This window comes from Haliotis asinina, chromosome 6, assembly GCF_037392515.1.
Source record: "Haliotis asinina isolate JCU_RB_2024 chromosome 6, JCU_Hal_asi_v2, whole genome shotgun sequence".
Taxonomy (NCBI): domain Eukaryota; kingdom Metazoa; phylum Mollusca; class Gastropoda; order Lepetellida; family Haliotidae; genus Haliotis; species Haliotis asinina.
This window is the reverse complement of record NC_090285.1, coordinates 17,079,567-17,097,102: the sequence shown is the minus strand read 5'-3', so window position 1 is coordinate 17,097,102 and position 17,536 is coordinate 17,079,567. Positions and strand designations below refer to the sequence as shown.

Sequence of the window (17,536 nt, the reverse complement as noted above, 5' to 3'; positions counted from 1 at the left end):
TCAACCATCACTCCGCGTCGGACCTGTCAGTCGATGAACTACCAGAGCGTTAGTGGTGCACCTCATTAGTTCTAGCAATATGGTTGGAGGGGTTAGTGTACCAAGGATTCAGAGCACTTTCACAGCACGCTCTCTCCAGCAAATCCGTGAAGCTTATTCAGTTGGAATAGAGTCACCTGTGCGTTAGGAGCTGCCAGCAGGACGTATGTGACATGTAGCCCCAGGACCAAGACCAGTGACAATGTGTTGACCTCTTTACGCTTAAGTTTTGCAAGTGCTTTCGTGTTAAAGAACATTGTTTAAGTGCAATGTTCGGTCAACTTCAAGGTGATGTTTGTTAATGTTCATGGGCCTTTATTCCCGAATTGGACATAATCAGGACCACCCATTGGAATGGTATGATGTTTCTGCCTCTTCATGAATTATGGTTTTATATACGATATTCTATCACATATGTTTAACTGCGGCTGGTTGATGGAATAGCTTTCAACCCGACGGCTTGCATTATTGCTTATTTCACTGGATTGTGTGGTACAAATTCAGTTCTTTGAATGATCACTGTCATGTAACACTGTCATGTAACACTATCATGTAACACTGTCATTGTGGGAGCACATACATACCCTTGTGATGAAATTGGGTGAGTGGCGGGGCTTACGTACATTGTCTGGAGGAACTGATGATATTGCTAATTTTTGCAGAGCTTGTCTTTTCAATTTCATCAATATTTTGCCCTCATGCAATATGGAATCATATTCAAGACTGATTATTCTGAAGCGTTTTGAATAATGTCGCAAAGAGAGTTGAATTAAAGTGCCTGAATGTTTCTACATATAAATATATTTTGAGCAAGCAAATTATTCATCTCTTGCAATAATTGATTTAAGCGAGGTGGAATTGCCTTCTGGTAAAACCCGAGGGCCTGTGTCCATAAAGCGATTTTAGTGTGAAAGCGATCGTTATTCGTATACCTTAACACATATGATAATCGTTGTACTAAGATCACTTTGAGAAACGAGGCACAAGCCACATTAGCAGAAAACGATCCTAGAGTTACGATGATCGTAAATTAGACAGTGTCGGCGAAGCGCTGAAGAAGTGGCAGCTTGTTTACATTCTACACATGCAATCAATGGCGCCCATTCGTAGAGCAAGCAGTTGTGACAAGATCCTTCAGGACGTGTTCACCCACAAGCACCGAGCTCATTAAGATTAAACTCTTATAGACGCAAACCAAATTTCTAAGTGACTTCATGAGTGAAAAATGTTGTCTGCCTTGGTCATCAATTATTCCGATACATTAGGAAAAGAGAACACTGTGAAAAAGCTAAAGCAGGATTCTCGCTAATTGTAAGGCTTCAAGACATGAAATTTATCCATGCAGTCAAGTGTGCTTCAAAACATTGCATTTATCTTTTCCGGTGTCTGCGGAATGTTCCATTGTACCAGTATCCTATCAATTGCTTCCGAAGTCATGGGTTCAGTGTTTGTTTCATTATATTTACTGGGGAAAATAGTTGGGGATTTGTGTAATTTTTTTATTTGTGAATCATGATCTATTGTCCATTGACCCACTGATGAAATATCAGTCACGAAAACACCATTACCGTTGATGATATCAGTCTTTAATAATTTTACAAAGTTATTAAACATTGTGTAATAACGTCGCGTGATGACGTCACAATGCTGTCACAATAGTATTATACCTTGCGGAGAGAATGATATCAGTATGGGTATCGGTATCTAACTCGCCTTCGTTAGATACCGAACCATTCACTCGTTTCATAAATATGGTATTACAAGGGACATAGTTCAGCATTGTATTCCTCACTTATTTCATCCAGTATAGGCTGTACTGAGAAGCAACCAATTAACACTTAACTCCTGTTGAACTATAATACATACTTTTTGTTGTTAGCGAAACGTATCATATAGGTTATTGTGAATAATTATTGATGTAGCATAATCTTAGTGCTAATGAAACACTATTACATTTCAGTTCAGTTACCTATGTTTGCAGTAAGAGGCGACTGGCGTTACGAAGTTCGATGCTCATGCTGTTGATCACTTGTCAAGCCTCGATCATTTACACACCATGTAGCTGGAATATCGCTGGGTGTTGCGTTAAACAAAAACCAAATCCCAATAAATAACTGTCCAGCTTGAACACATGTTGTTGCCACAGGCGTAAATGCGTATTGCTTTATCAAATTGATTGGTTTGAACCGATGTCAGGTAAATGTCAACACACAGGTTACCCATGTGCGGAATCAACTCTGTAAGCACTGCGCTACCCACCCGTCCTTTATCCGCAAGTCGTGAAATCGTATGACCAAACATAATCACACTGAGAAGCAATATGATGGATATTCCTGAAGGCACTGGCTGATATAACACTAAACAGAGATTTATACACTGATGTTATTAAGCTGTGACATTATCCCATTTGAGTTTATCCATTGATTTTTTTGTCAAAAAACCAGACACGCCATAAAAAGATATTACCGGTATTGACTTACCTTCAGATGTAACATCCAAGGGGAGTCCGTCCACACTGTCATAATTCTGTCAATTCCTTTCAAAACATGTTAAAGGAAAGTAACGTCTTTTTCCAGAGATTCCATGTCGTATCTTACGTTTAAGACAGTGACCTTACACCATGCAAAGTTAGTATCTTGAATACTTTGTTTTCATCTTGTGTAAAATATATACTATTATATTAGCAATTGTTTTCCTACCACATTTCACCTAATTCCATTTTCAAAGCTTTCTCTACCATCTAGGAACAGGGGTCTGGATTTGTAGTTAGCCCGTATTTCTTTGAAGAATCTACGCTGGTCTGTGTACATTAAACGTTATCATTTCAGACTGGTGCTCGCACTAATGAATACGATAAGTGATGAATGAACGTGTGTTTCAGTTGCAGTTGTCAACAACAGACATTACGTACAACACCAACGCAAACTGCTGACGTAAGCACATAACTTCATGCTGCCTACTTTCTCCACACTTGTATCTTCACAAGAGAGCTATTGGCCCATCGTCGCATGAAGAATTGTGTAATTTCTCCGTCTACCGCAGCCAGTCTGTAAGTAAGGAGAGTTTAGCCTTCTGGCGACAAGATTGAGACATTCAGTGACGGATGCGGTCCTCATCCAAATGGGAAATGTGTGTACAAAGTCAGTCCTTGTCTCTTATGCTGAGCTTCTATGACTTGTCTCAAGAACATGAGAGGTGTGTGCGTCAGTCGTGGCCAATGAAAGCAGAATGACATCCACTTGGGCAAAATAATATCAAACCTTAGTTGAATACATTCTTGTGTTGACAGTTTAAAGGTGCATCCGGGGAAGGACGTCTTTCAGAAGCCGGTTTGCGTTAATGTGAATTCCATTTGTGTCGACACATAATAGCTGTGGGCCATTACTGGTCTCGGAATTGGATGACACTGCGGCTTTGGTTCACGATCAGTTATCCCATGGTTAACTGTGATATACAGTTGCAATAACCCCAATGTCAAACCGGGCCATAAACCAAGGCAATTTGTGCAAAAGAATTGTGTGTCTCCATTGGTGTGTTAATCTTTTCTTCTAGGAAGGCATTTCAGATAGATGCGTAGTCGTTGGCATCGTAAAGAATATTTACGATGTCTGTGATCGGTAGTGTGTCCGTTGTGCTCAATATGAGCAACGGTAGTGATGTCGTGAGCAACTTCTCCCTCGACGACTATCTCCTTACCAACCTTGGCTCGAAAAACATGGGAAGCACAACAGGCGTCCTCCTAACTATCATCTACAGCCTCATCTTCATCTCTGGTACCATCGGCAACGTTTGCACGTGCGTCGTCATCGCCCGCAACTCCTACATGCAGACGACGACGAATTACTACCTCTTCAGTCTGGCGGTGTCAGACCTCTTGCTACTGCTGTTCGGTGAGTAAACTGCTCGGTTCTTTCTCGGGGGGTTCAAACTGTCAGGTCAAACTGGGCTTCAGCAACCCATGTAACGTAAAGGACGTTTAACATCAGGTTATCAGGTTCGCTAACATTGTATCAAATTTACATAAAATGTCAGTCACATGACTTTGGAGTTAAATAACAAACAAACAACACTTCCCATTCACAATAGCATTGTCTCGGCAAAGATTTAAAAACACATTTGCCCTTCACCGGATGTGAACGATTCCGAAACTTGTTGAAGAAAAACTAAAGTTCAATTCGTCTCCACAAATGATCAATCCGCCGAGGCTTGAGATAAAGGTGAAATTAATTTCACTAAATATCCCTGAGCATTTTATCTTGTGCGTCATGCTGACTGGCCTTTTCACTCCAATCATTCCACTATGTCCGTGTTTACGAGGTTATCTACTCTCGTACCAATACTTCCAGCACAGTACCTATGCCTCAGATGATGTGACGATAAACACGACAATTAACACGGTAGAATAAAACTGTTTTAAATTAATTTTGTTTCAATTCTGAGTCAACATATCTTAATACACACCTGTGATAGAATGGTTTACTTTCAGTGAGAAAATATCCTGAAACGTGAAACGGTGTTTTCATTTGCAAAGTAATCATCGGTATATAGAATTTGCCCAAAACGGTACGGTTATTAAACCCAGAGAATTCCCCGAAACACTGCAAACTCTCAACATCGAAAAGCAACTTTGCCTTAATCACCACGGAATGTACCACTTCTTGCGTACTTCATTTTGAGTAATCAGGTATATATATGCTTTAATCGGCAGTTGAATATAAGGCACACGCTTTCAAAATCTATCTACAACAAAAACACCATCCCTGGTCAAAAACAAAAGATAAGTCAGGATCAATATCTTTCTTACACTCGTTTAGAATATCATTACTGATTATTAACGATATTCTCATGAGTAGTGATAAACGTCACAACCAGTAGCTAAAGCACCTCTTCAACAAGGGGGGCTTCATGGAATGGATCCACAATATCGAAATCAATAGTCATAGTCGGTGTGACCTCATGTTTTATATCACAAAACTCTGAAAACGGCTGAAACCACCTAGAAATTTCTTTTAGCGATATCTCGTCTGTCCATTTAACTACACTTAAATAAATGGCCATAAGGGAACAAATTTTGATAACCTAGGTGAGTATAAAGCATGGGTGGGGTATTCCGGAATTATATTGAATAAAGGTATGCAGTGCACGAAAATGGTTTAATAGGGTACTTATGCTTAAGATACGTTAATAAAAACTAAGTGTCATCAGTGTTACTTTATAAGTGACAGATACGTTAGAGTCAATGGTAAGTCCGATACAAGAGATCTGTACTCAGCTTCCGGCAGCGGATGCAAAGTTTTTTTTAAAAAATTCACATCCTCCCTAAATGCACCTTTGATTCTGAAACGTTGTGTACTTCTAATTGAATTTCTTCACGCTCGTCCTTTAAACACTTTTTGATCCTGTCGTTAATGGATGAAGATTACTACTGCTCGTATTTTATGTTATTCCACCGCGCCCAATGACTAACGAGTAGCGCCCAGACATCTCCTTCCTATGTTCTGTTGTTTACACAAGCTCATCGCTTCCAAGTCAGGATTGGCCTTCTGAACTCGATATGTCTCCTTTAAGAACTTCACTTTCATCGCAGAATTAGCAGGCGTGTTCTTATTGAATAAATACAAGTATCAGCAGCATGGTTTGATGAGAAGACTAACCTATCGGACTCTGGGCTGCTTGTCCACGGTTGCCAGAAGAGTCATCAATCGCACAGACTTTGATCCGAGAAGGTGAAACGAAGCATTGGGATCAGACAAGGTGCCACGTGATTCGACTATGGTTTCTGGGAGTCCATGACTCAATTGTGTTGCTGAGTTGTTGATAGATATTACTTCTCACACTAAACTGGTTTGAATGTTTGGTATTCCTTGCAAAACCTTGCTGTATGGACTGGTTCCTAATTTCAGTACGTAATAATGAAAACTCCCTTTCAGTGAAATCTATTTGTACCAGTGTGTGAGTTATTCGTATTGGACTCAGGGATATATCAATGATTGCATGTAGTTTCTGAGGGGTAGGAAAGAGTATACAGCATCTTATTGAAGTATTGATACCTATGTTTAATCATTACTCATTCTCAGGGAAAATTGCAAGCATTCATGTTCCTGGTGAATTCGTTTGAAACGTACGTAGCAGACAAGTGACAGGATGTCTAACATAGTCCCCATCCGCAGTGCCGAATTTGTAGTGCATTTTCATAGAACAAACGTGTATAGCTTAACCTGCGTTGTGATTTCTTCAACTTAACCTCAAACATATGATCATGATTGCTTTGTCTCATTCTGGGAAACAATTCGGAGATATTCGAGTCTTTGCACTGTAAACGACATAGCATTCGCGAGTGATTTTTGTAGTAGTAATGGTAGTTGTAGTCATGCAGTCATACAAAGGTGCATGCTGCATACTCCAGACACTATGCTGGGAAGTACCAGATCACTACTTCAATTAAACGGTTGACGAATACATTTGTTACACGGTTAAATGCTTCATAAGTATGAACAGATCAAAATATATGATGCACAGTAAAATAGTAACTGGTTCTATCTTCACGGGCAATGCATTAGCTTCTGAAATCACATCGTATGTCCAATATGTGATACTAACGCTGTTACCACAACTAGAATGCCGCATTAAGTTTTAAACATATATTACCCCGAGTGCATACAGATATTAAGGTGATCATTTTCATCGCTTTTAGTTCGTTTTAAATAGAACTCATCAAATTTAAAACTTTAAAATTGCGACGAAGAAACGGGTTTTTTTTTAATCTAAACCTGCCATGTGAGGATCCTTAGATCAATCGCTGGAATGGGTAATTTCCTCTCCGCCAACCATATTTGAAGATGGACGACAACAAAATTTGCTACGCAAGATGAGAAACGATTATACACAACAGTTAGTGAGAGACATAATAGCTGTAATTGCTGTATGATTGCCATCATGTCGAAAAGGGAAAATTGTATCTTGATTGCTTCCTGAAACAAGTTGTCCTGCTGAGTATTGATCAAATATCTAATGTGGGACTTACGCTGCGTTACATGTTAGGCAACTACAATAATACGCGAGGAAATGCATGTTTTGGTGGGGGGTTTTCTATATTGTTTTTTTTTCTTTTTAGGTTGTTTTTTAGTTGTTTTTATTATCATTATTTTTTTTTTGTTCTTTGGGTTTTGTTTCTCCTTCGATTGGACACGGAGAGATTACTTATATTATATGCTGGGATGGATTCGGTGGCAGCGGTTTGCAAGTAATCGAGTCTGGACCAGACAATCCAGCAAGCAACGATCCACGCACTTTGGATGCAACCAAATCAGCGAGACTGACCATTTTCTTTGTTGAAGAAGCAACAACCGAATAAGGTTGCCTTGTTGACATGACGTCTTACATAGGCAATAGCCATTAGTGTTAACACTCTTTTTTAAATCTCGAAAGAGAGCATATATGTCACAAAAAAACACATGAAAATACATGACAACTTAGTATTGTGTCATCCTTCTTTACAGCATGCCCTCTGCGTTGTGAAGTTAATTTCCAACCAGGACGTTTTTGTCAGTAATTAAAAAGCTTGCTGACAACTAAACAATCCTCAATTAGGAATATTCGAACAAGCAAACCCGATAAAAATCTAAATTTATGCCGTTAAAGAACATGTTTACAATTGCAAAGTCTAGGAGTGTGTGACATTAGTTTTACTCCACTTTAGCAATGTTCAGGCAATATTCCTGGTACATCAGAAATGGGCTTCACACATTGTACCAACGTGGGGAATTAAACCGCGTCTCCAGCATGATGAGTGAATGCTTTAACCACCATCCTACCCCACTGCCCCTACATTCAAGGAGAATGACAGATGTTCTCAAATATTTCAGAACCAATATCAATATGTGAACTAACGCACAGTTACTCTTTCAGCATTGCATATAAACCTTAAGTAATAAATAACATAATAAAACAGAGTTTAAATCAGTCACATGTACTGAGACGCAGATCGAGAAACAATCCAAGTCAACAAAAAATTGGGTTTCTAAGAAGATAAGCAACCACAACATGTTGTGTGTTCTGAGATGGATAGAATCGACTGAAGTTTGTCATCCAGATCCTGCTCATGGAAGATATTGCTTTTGTTGTGTTAACAAAAACGTCTAGTCATGTTATTACTAGACATTTCCAGATGTAGTAAACTATAATTATCTTGTTAACGTTCAGCAAAACTAACATTCTCACCAATTTGCTATGACAGGAAAGCTCTTGCTACTAGAAATGCAATGTTAAAGTCACAAATCCATCAGTTTGAACATTAAGTTGATTTAAAGTATGACCTTTATCATGCTGCAAAAGTGCTTGATACTTAAATTATTTGCGCTTTTTATGGAGATATGACTCCATAACAGAATAATTCCTTTGACATGAGGGCCGAGCTAAGTTCAAACTGAGAAATTTTGTTGCAGTCATCTCTGAAAGTAAAAAGAACATTTTCTTTCTTCTTGTTTTGTAATGGTATACTTTAGTATATGAGGTGTTTGGGAGCACATGACACCGGCATGATTTCTCATAAACAAGACTTCCTTTCACTAACCAATCCCTTCAAAGACCAGTCGTTGCATAGCAGAACATGAATCCAGTTCTGGTTTCAGCTTGTTTGGCTGGAGACAAAAAAGTAGTGATTGGCAGTGATTAGGTATGTATACGTTGTTCATTTGAATATAAAAAGGTTAGGAAGACACCATGTAAATATCATCCAGGGGAATTGGTGTGGTAGCTTTGGGGTGTAGGCGCTTGTGTGACACGATATGTGTCAAGTTCTTCATTCAGAGAACTTGTGGTCCCCCTAACCATATTGTTGCAGCGTGGTAAGGAAAATAACAATATCAACGAATAGGTATTAGAAAACTATGTGCACTCACTAACGTCTAAGGTCAAATCAAGAGGGACAATAAACTCACTTCCACTAAACGTAAGGTCAACTTAGATACAAAGTGAAATGTGTGTTACGATGGTGTGAAATATTTAGCTCTCTAGTTGGGAACGTATGACTGAACCTTGTTTCTGTTATGATGTTGGGAAGGCAACATGATCTCAGTGCAATAATCTCAGTAGTCGCACAGAAGGTAAGTTCACTGAAGCTGACGTCACACTTGGCCATAAGGCTTTTAGCAAAAGTGATTGTATATTTCCAACAGCGTCTCCAGGGTGTAGAGATGAAAGAATCTGTTATCATTTAAAAAACAAACAAACAAAACATTTGCCACTATGTGAAAGCCTGGTTTTAAACTTAGATTGCTTATTCAATTTAGACAGAAGATGTAATTCTTAATTCGATTGGCATGATATTCTTTAACTCCTTTCCAACTCCTAAATAACAACTTTCTCAGCGTTGCCGTATTCTGAGAAAGTGTTGCTCCATCATGCACAAAAATATATCCTTTGAAGTTTCAGCGTAGACAAAAAAGTTGCGAGAAGAAAACTCTTAAAGGTATTCTTAGAGATAAAGTATACATTACATATAGATTCCTTTGATTTAAGCAAAGACTGATTATTTTATTCCTTTGTTATCCACATGACTCATTTGACGCCATACAGTATAGTTCTGTATTATGTTCTTTGACTCTACCAGCTAACAGGACGTTTCTACACTCATGGTGTAATGATGTGTCATGTGTTGCCATGAATGTAGTCTCAGGACTTGTCTATAACTTGCGTTACACGAAATGTACAACCAGCAACACACGCCGTGCTTTCCTTTTGAGAGTGAGTGGGCCTTTATAAGACAGCATTCACAAACAGGGATCACTCACATACAATTAACTTGAGGAGTAAGAAGATATTTCCTACAGCCATGTCCTAGGACACATTCAGTGTAGGTAGGATATAATCAGAATAGAACTCTTGCAGATGTTATATGTGGCATTCGTGTTTCTCCTCTAAGATGTCCTTCATCCCATTCAAAGTTTCTGTTCCTATGGTATACCGATTACCTCGTTTCCTACACAATTTGCTCTTCGTCCACCCACAGCTAGCATCTGCAGCCTGGTTAGAATCGATCTTCAACACCCCATGCTTGTCGTAAGAGGCAGCTAACGGTCAATCAATCAATCAATGTGGCGTAAAGCAATACTCGCTCGACTTTTAGCATTTGTATCTGTACCCCGATTGCATCTCGGTAGAATGTTCCTTGTTGCTTTGTGAACCTGATACTTTTATTGCACCAAATTGATGAATGGCTAAGACATGCAGCATGTTATGTCTTCATGTGTCGAGTTAAACTAGTTTTCAGTCGATGTAATATGAAATCACTGTCTCACAAACTATTGTTTCTGTGACATGAAAATACACGTTAGTAATTTTTATACGCAACTAGTTGTCCTTGCTGACGTCATTTATAATCCAAGCGTTGCCCGCTAGCTGTGGAGAGACACATGAGTATTGTCTTGTACTTTCGGGCTGAAAGTGCAGAAAATGTAAAACTTTCAGTTGCAGCATTCAGCATTCCCTGTATTTTGTTCCCCATGACAGATTGTTCAGTCCTTTTAGGTCCAAATTCCACATTATATTTGGTTATACGTTTTATGATCTGACCCGAAGAAAAACTTAAATAGGGAACATATTCGATGTATTCGAGGACATACTTGTATTAACATGCCCAATGGTATATACAGAGATTAGTAGCTGAGTCTCTCCTATTATATGCATAATGCATACTTTGTACGTCAATTTGAACTTACCTGAATTTTTGGACGTAGTATTCTTGTATTTAAAATGTGACTAACATTTCCTACAGTCGCAAGCGGCTGACGGGAAGGTGTAAATCCAACTAGAGTCCATGTAGGTAGCAAAGGTACTGTAAGTCCACATGGCCCCTAGTCTGGTGATCTGCCTTCTGTTTTTTTTTTGGGGTTTTTTTGTTGTTTTTTTGTGATCTATAGCCTGTTTGTATATTGTATCGTTCAAATAGTGATATTAGTTTTATCTTTAGACGCTAGTTTTAATTCCAATTATGATATTCTATTTGTTTTATAGTCCTTCGTCGGCAGTTTCATAATAGACATATATTCCATTTCAGTGTTAAATGTTCTCGTCGCAATATGGCTGAAATTTTAAATATTAACTCACTCACTCACTGGAGGCTGGTCAAAGTACTGTAAAATTATTGAGCCCACCTGAAAGGGTACGTAAGTCCCAAAACATTCACAGTAAATCTAACTTTCCAGTCTATTTAATCGCATATGTGTAGTTTTAGTTTATTGATTTTAATATTGATCTATATTAAATTGTTCTCGTCTCGATATGGCTGCAATATCGATTGTATAGCTTGACTGCCGGAATATGTGTAAAAAAAGGGTCGCCAGTGACCCTAGAGATTAAAGTGACCGGTGATCAAAAAGCCATACAATATGGCCGATGTGATGTTAAATCACTCACTCACTCCAAAAGCAATGGTTTCATTACTCCACTGTAAGAAATGTTCAAAGCCCAATTCTGGAGCTAATTCTGGAAAATAAGAGGTTTAGGCACCATTATGATTGTGTCAGCTGTGTAACCATACTTGTGTACTTCCACAAAGTGGTTAACGTTTATGATTGTGTCAGCTGTGTAACCATACTTGTGTACTTCCACAAAGTGGTTAACGTTTAAGATCAGATTAAGTCCTTGTTTTCCTCCCACTTTAATTTGACGCGTCGTTACACGATGGGATAGTTTTCAAAGCGGCATTAAACCGAATAACTCACGAATTATGTACTCAGCTTCTGTCATCCTCCCTAAATGAACTACTGATTCTGAAAATCTTGTCTGCATCGAATGGGATTGCTTCACAAAACTTTTTCATCCTGTCGTTAATGGATGACGAAAACTGCATCTTGTAATTCTAGCTTTAACACCGTGTCCGATGACAAACGAATAGCGCCCAGACATCTGCCATTGCTCTGTTGGTTTCACCGACACAAGCTCATCACTTCCTCCTCACGATTGGACTTCTGAACTCGAGAGTTCTCCACGAAATTCACTTTCATCGCAGGATTAGCAGGAGTATTTTTATGGAAAACATCCAAGTTTCAGCAGCATTCTGAGATGAGAAGACTAACCTATCGGACTCTAGGCTGCTTGTCCATGGTTGCCAGAAGAGTCATCAATCGCACAGACTTTGATCCGAGATGGTTCAGTGGTGAAACGAAGCACTGGGATCAGACAAGGTGCAGCGTGATTCGACTAGCGTTTCTGGGATTCCATGTCTCAGCGCTGCGTTGAGATGTTGATAGATATTGCTAGTCATACCAAAGTGGCTTTAGATTTAAAGGTTGAACACTTGTTGCTTGCAAAACGTTGTTCTGAGGGATTGGGTCCTACTTTGGAGATTTTCAGTGTGTAATACTATAAATATCCTTCCTTGTTTGAAATCATCGCTCATTGCAGCTTGTTAAAAAATGTAAAAAAGATTCGATTTTTTGCTTCATTGATTTTCTTTATTGATTTATGTCATTCCTGGCATATCCATTTTCAGTGTCGGTACAGTTTACCTTTTGGATGTACTACAGCTAACCTACCATCAGATTATTTTAATTTAACATCAAATATGTAATCATGGTAAGCTCAGCTAGGAGATGTGGTTGTGTTCCCTTCTCAGAGTGGATCAGAGCAAATTTAGGTAGGTTTGTTTGTCACATTACATTTTTTACAAAACAGTTTCGGATTTTACCGAGATATTCAAATCACTGCACCACAAATGACATAGCATTCAAGAGTAGTAGTAGTACAGTCATACTATGGTGCCGGCTACATCCCCCAATCACTTCGCGTCTATTTTTAATAGAATCGACTGGAAAATACGAGATCAATATTGTTGACGAAATGGTTGACGAATTCTGATAATAATAATCACGGTATTGCAATAGCTCCAACATGTGATACTGAAGCTTTGACCACAATTAAAATACAAACTGAAATATACATCATCCCGAGTGCCTGTAGATATTATATGTTGGATACTTGATACCAGTGTGTAATGGAATACGTAGATCATTATTCATTATTTCAATATTTACATAAATCCGTAACTACTTTTGTCCAGTATAGTAATCATCGACACAGAGATATGTTTCTTCATCCCTTTTAGTTCGTTTCAAATAGAACTCATCAAATGAAGAAATGCAAAAATGCCACGGAAAAAAAACGTTTTCCTAATCTAAATCTGACATGTGAGGATCCTTAGATCAATGTTTACAGTGGGTAATTTCCTTTCCGACAACCATATTTGAAGATGGACGGCAACAAAATTTGCTACGCAAGATGAGAAACGATTATACACAACAGTTAGTGAGAGACATAATAGCTGTAATTGCTGTATGATTGCCATCATGTCGAAAAGGGAAAATTGTATCTTGATTGCTTCCTGAAACAAGTTATCCTACTGGATATTTATCAAACATCTTAATGTGGTATTTCCATTAAGATACGTCATGAGAGTTGCTTGTTAGGCAAATAATCCAGTACGTGAAGGAAGGTAACCTTATTGGATTTTGCTTTGTTTTTTGTTCGTCTTATTTTATTACTACCCCATTTTGATTGAACATTGAGAGACTACTACATAACACATAACACACAGGGATGGATTCACATTTCAGTGAATGAGTACAGTTTTGGGCTGCACTCAGCAATATTTCAGCTTATATAGCGGTGATCTGTGAAGAAGTTTGGTCAAGACAATATAATGATTAAAAGCATGAGCATCCACTCACGCAAATCGGATACGATGACATGCATCAACGAAGTCAGTGAAACTGACCATCTGATGCCGTTAGTTAGCTCTAATGACAAGCAAGACTGAAAATCAATTCTAACAGTTAAGTGATAACTGATATAATAATAGCCAAATATAAATCATGTGTTGAAATCGAGAAACAACTATCCAACTCAATCAAAAAACATGAAGATTTGCTAACACAACAAGCTGTGTTTATGCTCAGATCCATGACATTGCCTGCCATTTAAAAGCTCCGGCTCATGGGAGATATAGCGGCTACTAAACGATGTCCCGTAGAATACCATATTTTTGTAAGGAGTGAATGGTTTGGTCTTTAACGATAGAAAGCGAGTTAGATACCGATACCACGAGTTGCATAAATATGGTGACATAGTTTAATATTATACTTATTACTCACCCAACATTAGCAAAACAATATCAAGAAAAGTAATTCTTTCCTAAGATTCTAAGCGTACTTAGTGATAAATAAAATGATATTTTTTCTTCCTAAAACCACATTGAATATCTATAAAGAGGTTATTGGTTTCCAGATACCAAATTAATCTGTTATTTTCCATTCACTCCATGGTTTTGGAGAACCTAAATTGTATTTAAAGCGTGATCTCGTTCGTACACCAATGGTCTTGAGTTAATAGTTGTATTACGTACGCTTTCGTACGTATATGGGTCTACTCGTAAGCATCCACGCAATGCTTTTGAGGCACGTTTTGGGACAAATAGTCTTTCTTAACGATGTCATTCATAACCATTACTCTCTCTGATAATTACGGAAAGACCCATGGGTACTGTCTTGCTCTAAAATGAAGAAAAATGTAAAACTTTCCGCTGCAACATTCCACAGTATTAGCAGTCCACTAATCCTTTTCACCTTCGCATTCCCAGCCTGCTGAGTAATCACTGTACTCTTTCCTGAGAAGCAATGTGTTCTTTCTCGCGCCTGAAAGTCGTTACAGTAACAGGCCTTTCACCAGACATCGACTCAGAACCGTGGAACATGGAACCTTTGTATGTAACAATAAGATACTATTAGTAAAGGGGATGTGTCCTGTCTTCCCCTTGTTGATCCTATCAACTTCAATCACATCAAAGTTGCAGCTAAATAGTTGTGGCATTTACTTGATAATGTATATTGTTCTTATGCCCAAATTCCACAGCATATTTAATTGTTAGTTTATAATTTAGCCAAGAAACATCATGTTCATCTACATTCAAATAGAGAACACATTTCACATATACGAGCACATATTAATATACACAGTGGTATATACATAAATTATTCATTGAGTATCTGTCTGTGTTTTTAATTTTTAAATACCAAAGTCCAGGAATGTATTGCATTTTATGAATCTATTGTTGGCATAAGGCATATTTGTAATCGTAATATTCAACACCAGGGAAGAAATTTCCACATTTTTAAATGTCATTCGTAAAATAATGGATTTTCAAGGCGTAATTTCATTTAAAGTCCCTGTGCCGTTAGAACTCATACTGGAATTTCCGTACGTAATAATAGATCGTGGTGTGAAATCTATTTCCACCAGGATATGACTATTCACCAGGATATGACTATTCAGCTTGTCGATGATTAAATATATGTTGCCAATCTGAACTAAAGTTATTGAAAAGTCTAGATGTGACTGTTTAATCTCCCACGTCGTTTGAAAGAGTTCAGCCCTTCATTGTTTTACTTTGTAGCTTGTGTCTATTCAATGTTCATTCATGTTCATACAGCAGTGTTAAACAAGTCATATGTAGCTGTAGTTACCAAATTGCAAACCTTCTCTGAAGATCATTTTTTTACGTTATTCTTTTTCAATAGATATTTAGTCTGACATACACATTTTCAATTATTTTTATGTAGATTCTATAACATTTTTTTATGTTTAGAAGACATCAAATATATGATCATGATCTCCACATGGGCACAATGTGTGAAGCCCATTTCCTGTCTCCCCCGCGGTGATATTGCTGAAATATTGCTAAAAGTGGCGTAAAGCTAAACTCACTCACTAAGATCATGGTAAATCTAGTCGATAGATGTAGTTGTATTTCCCACTTAGTTTGGATCAGAGCAAGTTCAGTTTGCTTTGTCACATTCTGATTGCAAAACAGGCTAAATTAGACATAAGTTATTCGAGTCATGACACCATAAATGTAACAGCATTCAACAGTGTTAGCAGTAGTAGTGGTTGTAGTGAGTGAGTGAGTGAATGGTGGTTGTAGCAATAGCCGTCATGCTAAGGTGCACGCTGTATCCGACTATTACTTACAGTACCAGATCAAAACTTCAGTTAAACGGGTGATGAATACGTCTATGACATGGTTAAAGGCTTCACAAGTATTAAACGATCAAATATATGATGCACAATAAAACAGGTACTGAGTCATTTGGGTACCCACAAGGGCAATGCAATAGGTCCTGAAATCAGTTTGAAGTCCAGTATGTTCTTCTGACGTTGTTAGAAAAGCTAGAATGCTTCTTTACGTTTAAAATACAATTACCCTAAGATGTTATGGTAACCATCAAAGCATGCGATACTGCTTAATTTTATCCCTTTTAGATCGTTTCAAACCGAACTCAACACATGTAGAAATGAGTAAAACTTCACCGAAAAAATGTTTTAAATCTAAACCTGCCATTTGAGGATCAATCGCTCTGAGAACCATATTTGTAGATGGACAGCAGAAAATGTGTAACGCAAGATTTGAAACGATTATATACAGTTAGTGGGTGGCATTTTTGCTGTAAGTGTTGTATGATTGTCATGTCGAAAAGGGAAAATTGTATCTTGATTGCTTCCTAAAACAAGTTGTCGTGCTTAGCATTGAGCAAACAAACATCCTAATACAGGATTTCCATTGAGATTGAGATCAGTATGAGAGTTACTTGTTAGGCAAATAAACAACTACATGTAACATCTGAAAGAACGTTTTATTATTTCTTTGGGCTTTTCTTTTTTTTCTTTTGGTTTTGGTTTTCTTTGTTACGGGTGTTACTTAACAGTATACTCGGGAATGGATGCAGTGATCCTCAAACTTGTAGTGAGTGAGTTTAGCAGAACGCCGATCCCGTTAGTCACCTCACCACAAGCATGGATTACTGAAGATCCATTCTAACCTAGACCTAAAAGACATTAAAATGCCTGGCACCTTCATTTTGCGCCATCCTTCTTTGCTGATTTTCCTCGGCGTGTTGGATTTCATCTTCAGTAAGAAGTGGGTTTCCGGAAACGTCTGATAGGTAACAGTCCTCGATCACATTCAAAATGATCAGGTGTTAGAAATATTCGAACATGCTAATGTGACGAAAATCTAAATTTATGCCGTGAAAGAAATACAACTTCAAAGTCGAGGATTGAGTGAATTTCGTTTTACGACGCTTTAACAGTATTCAAGCAATAGCACCAGGAATCGGTTTCACACACTGCACCAGTGTTGGGAATCGAACCTGCCTCCTCCATCGATTCTACGACTATGCTACTGCAGTGCCCCTTAATTCGAGGAGAATGAAAAAAAGATTAAAGAGACTTCAGAACAAGTATCAGTTGAACTGTGCAAGAAGCACAATTACTTTTCCCTCATGAGATGTAACCTTTAAGTGATAAATGATCTAACACGAATAGAGTTTAACACAACATGTTGTTTGTGCTCAAATAGTTAACATTGACTGCCGTTTGCCATCCCGATCCGGCTCATGGGAGATATTGCTTTCCCTGTGTTAACAAATTCCAGATGCAGTTAAAT

The 17,536-nt window shown here is 38.1% G+C and overlaps 1 protein-coding gene across 1 annotated transcript in view; it reads left to right on the top strand.

The window, feature by feature from the left end:
* The first annotated feature begins 238 nt into the window (after positions 1–238).
* The window catches only part of LOC137286977 (pyrokinin-1 receptor-like), a 32,456-nt gene continuing 15,158 nt past the window's right edge, over positions 239–17,536 (top strand). The window contains exons 1-2 of the mRNA XM_067819042.1: positions 239–396; positions 2,921–3,929. Coding sequence (XP_067675143.1) covers positions 3,644–3,929 — 286 coding nt within the window. The 5' untranslated portion in view covers positions 239–396; positions 2,921–3,643. The remainder of the gene's footprint in view (positions 397–2,920; positions 3,930–17,536) is intronic.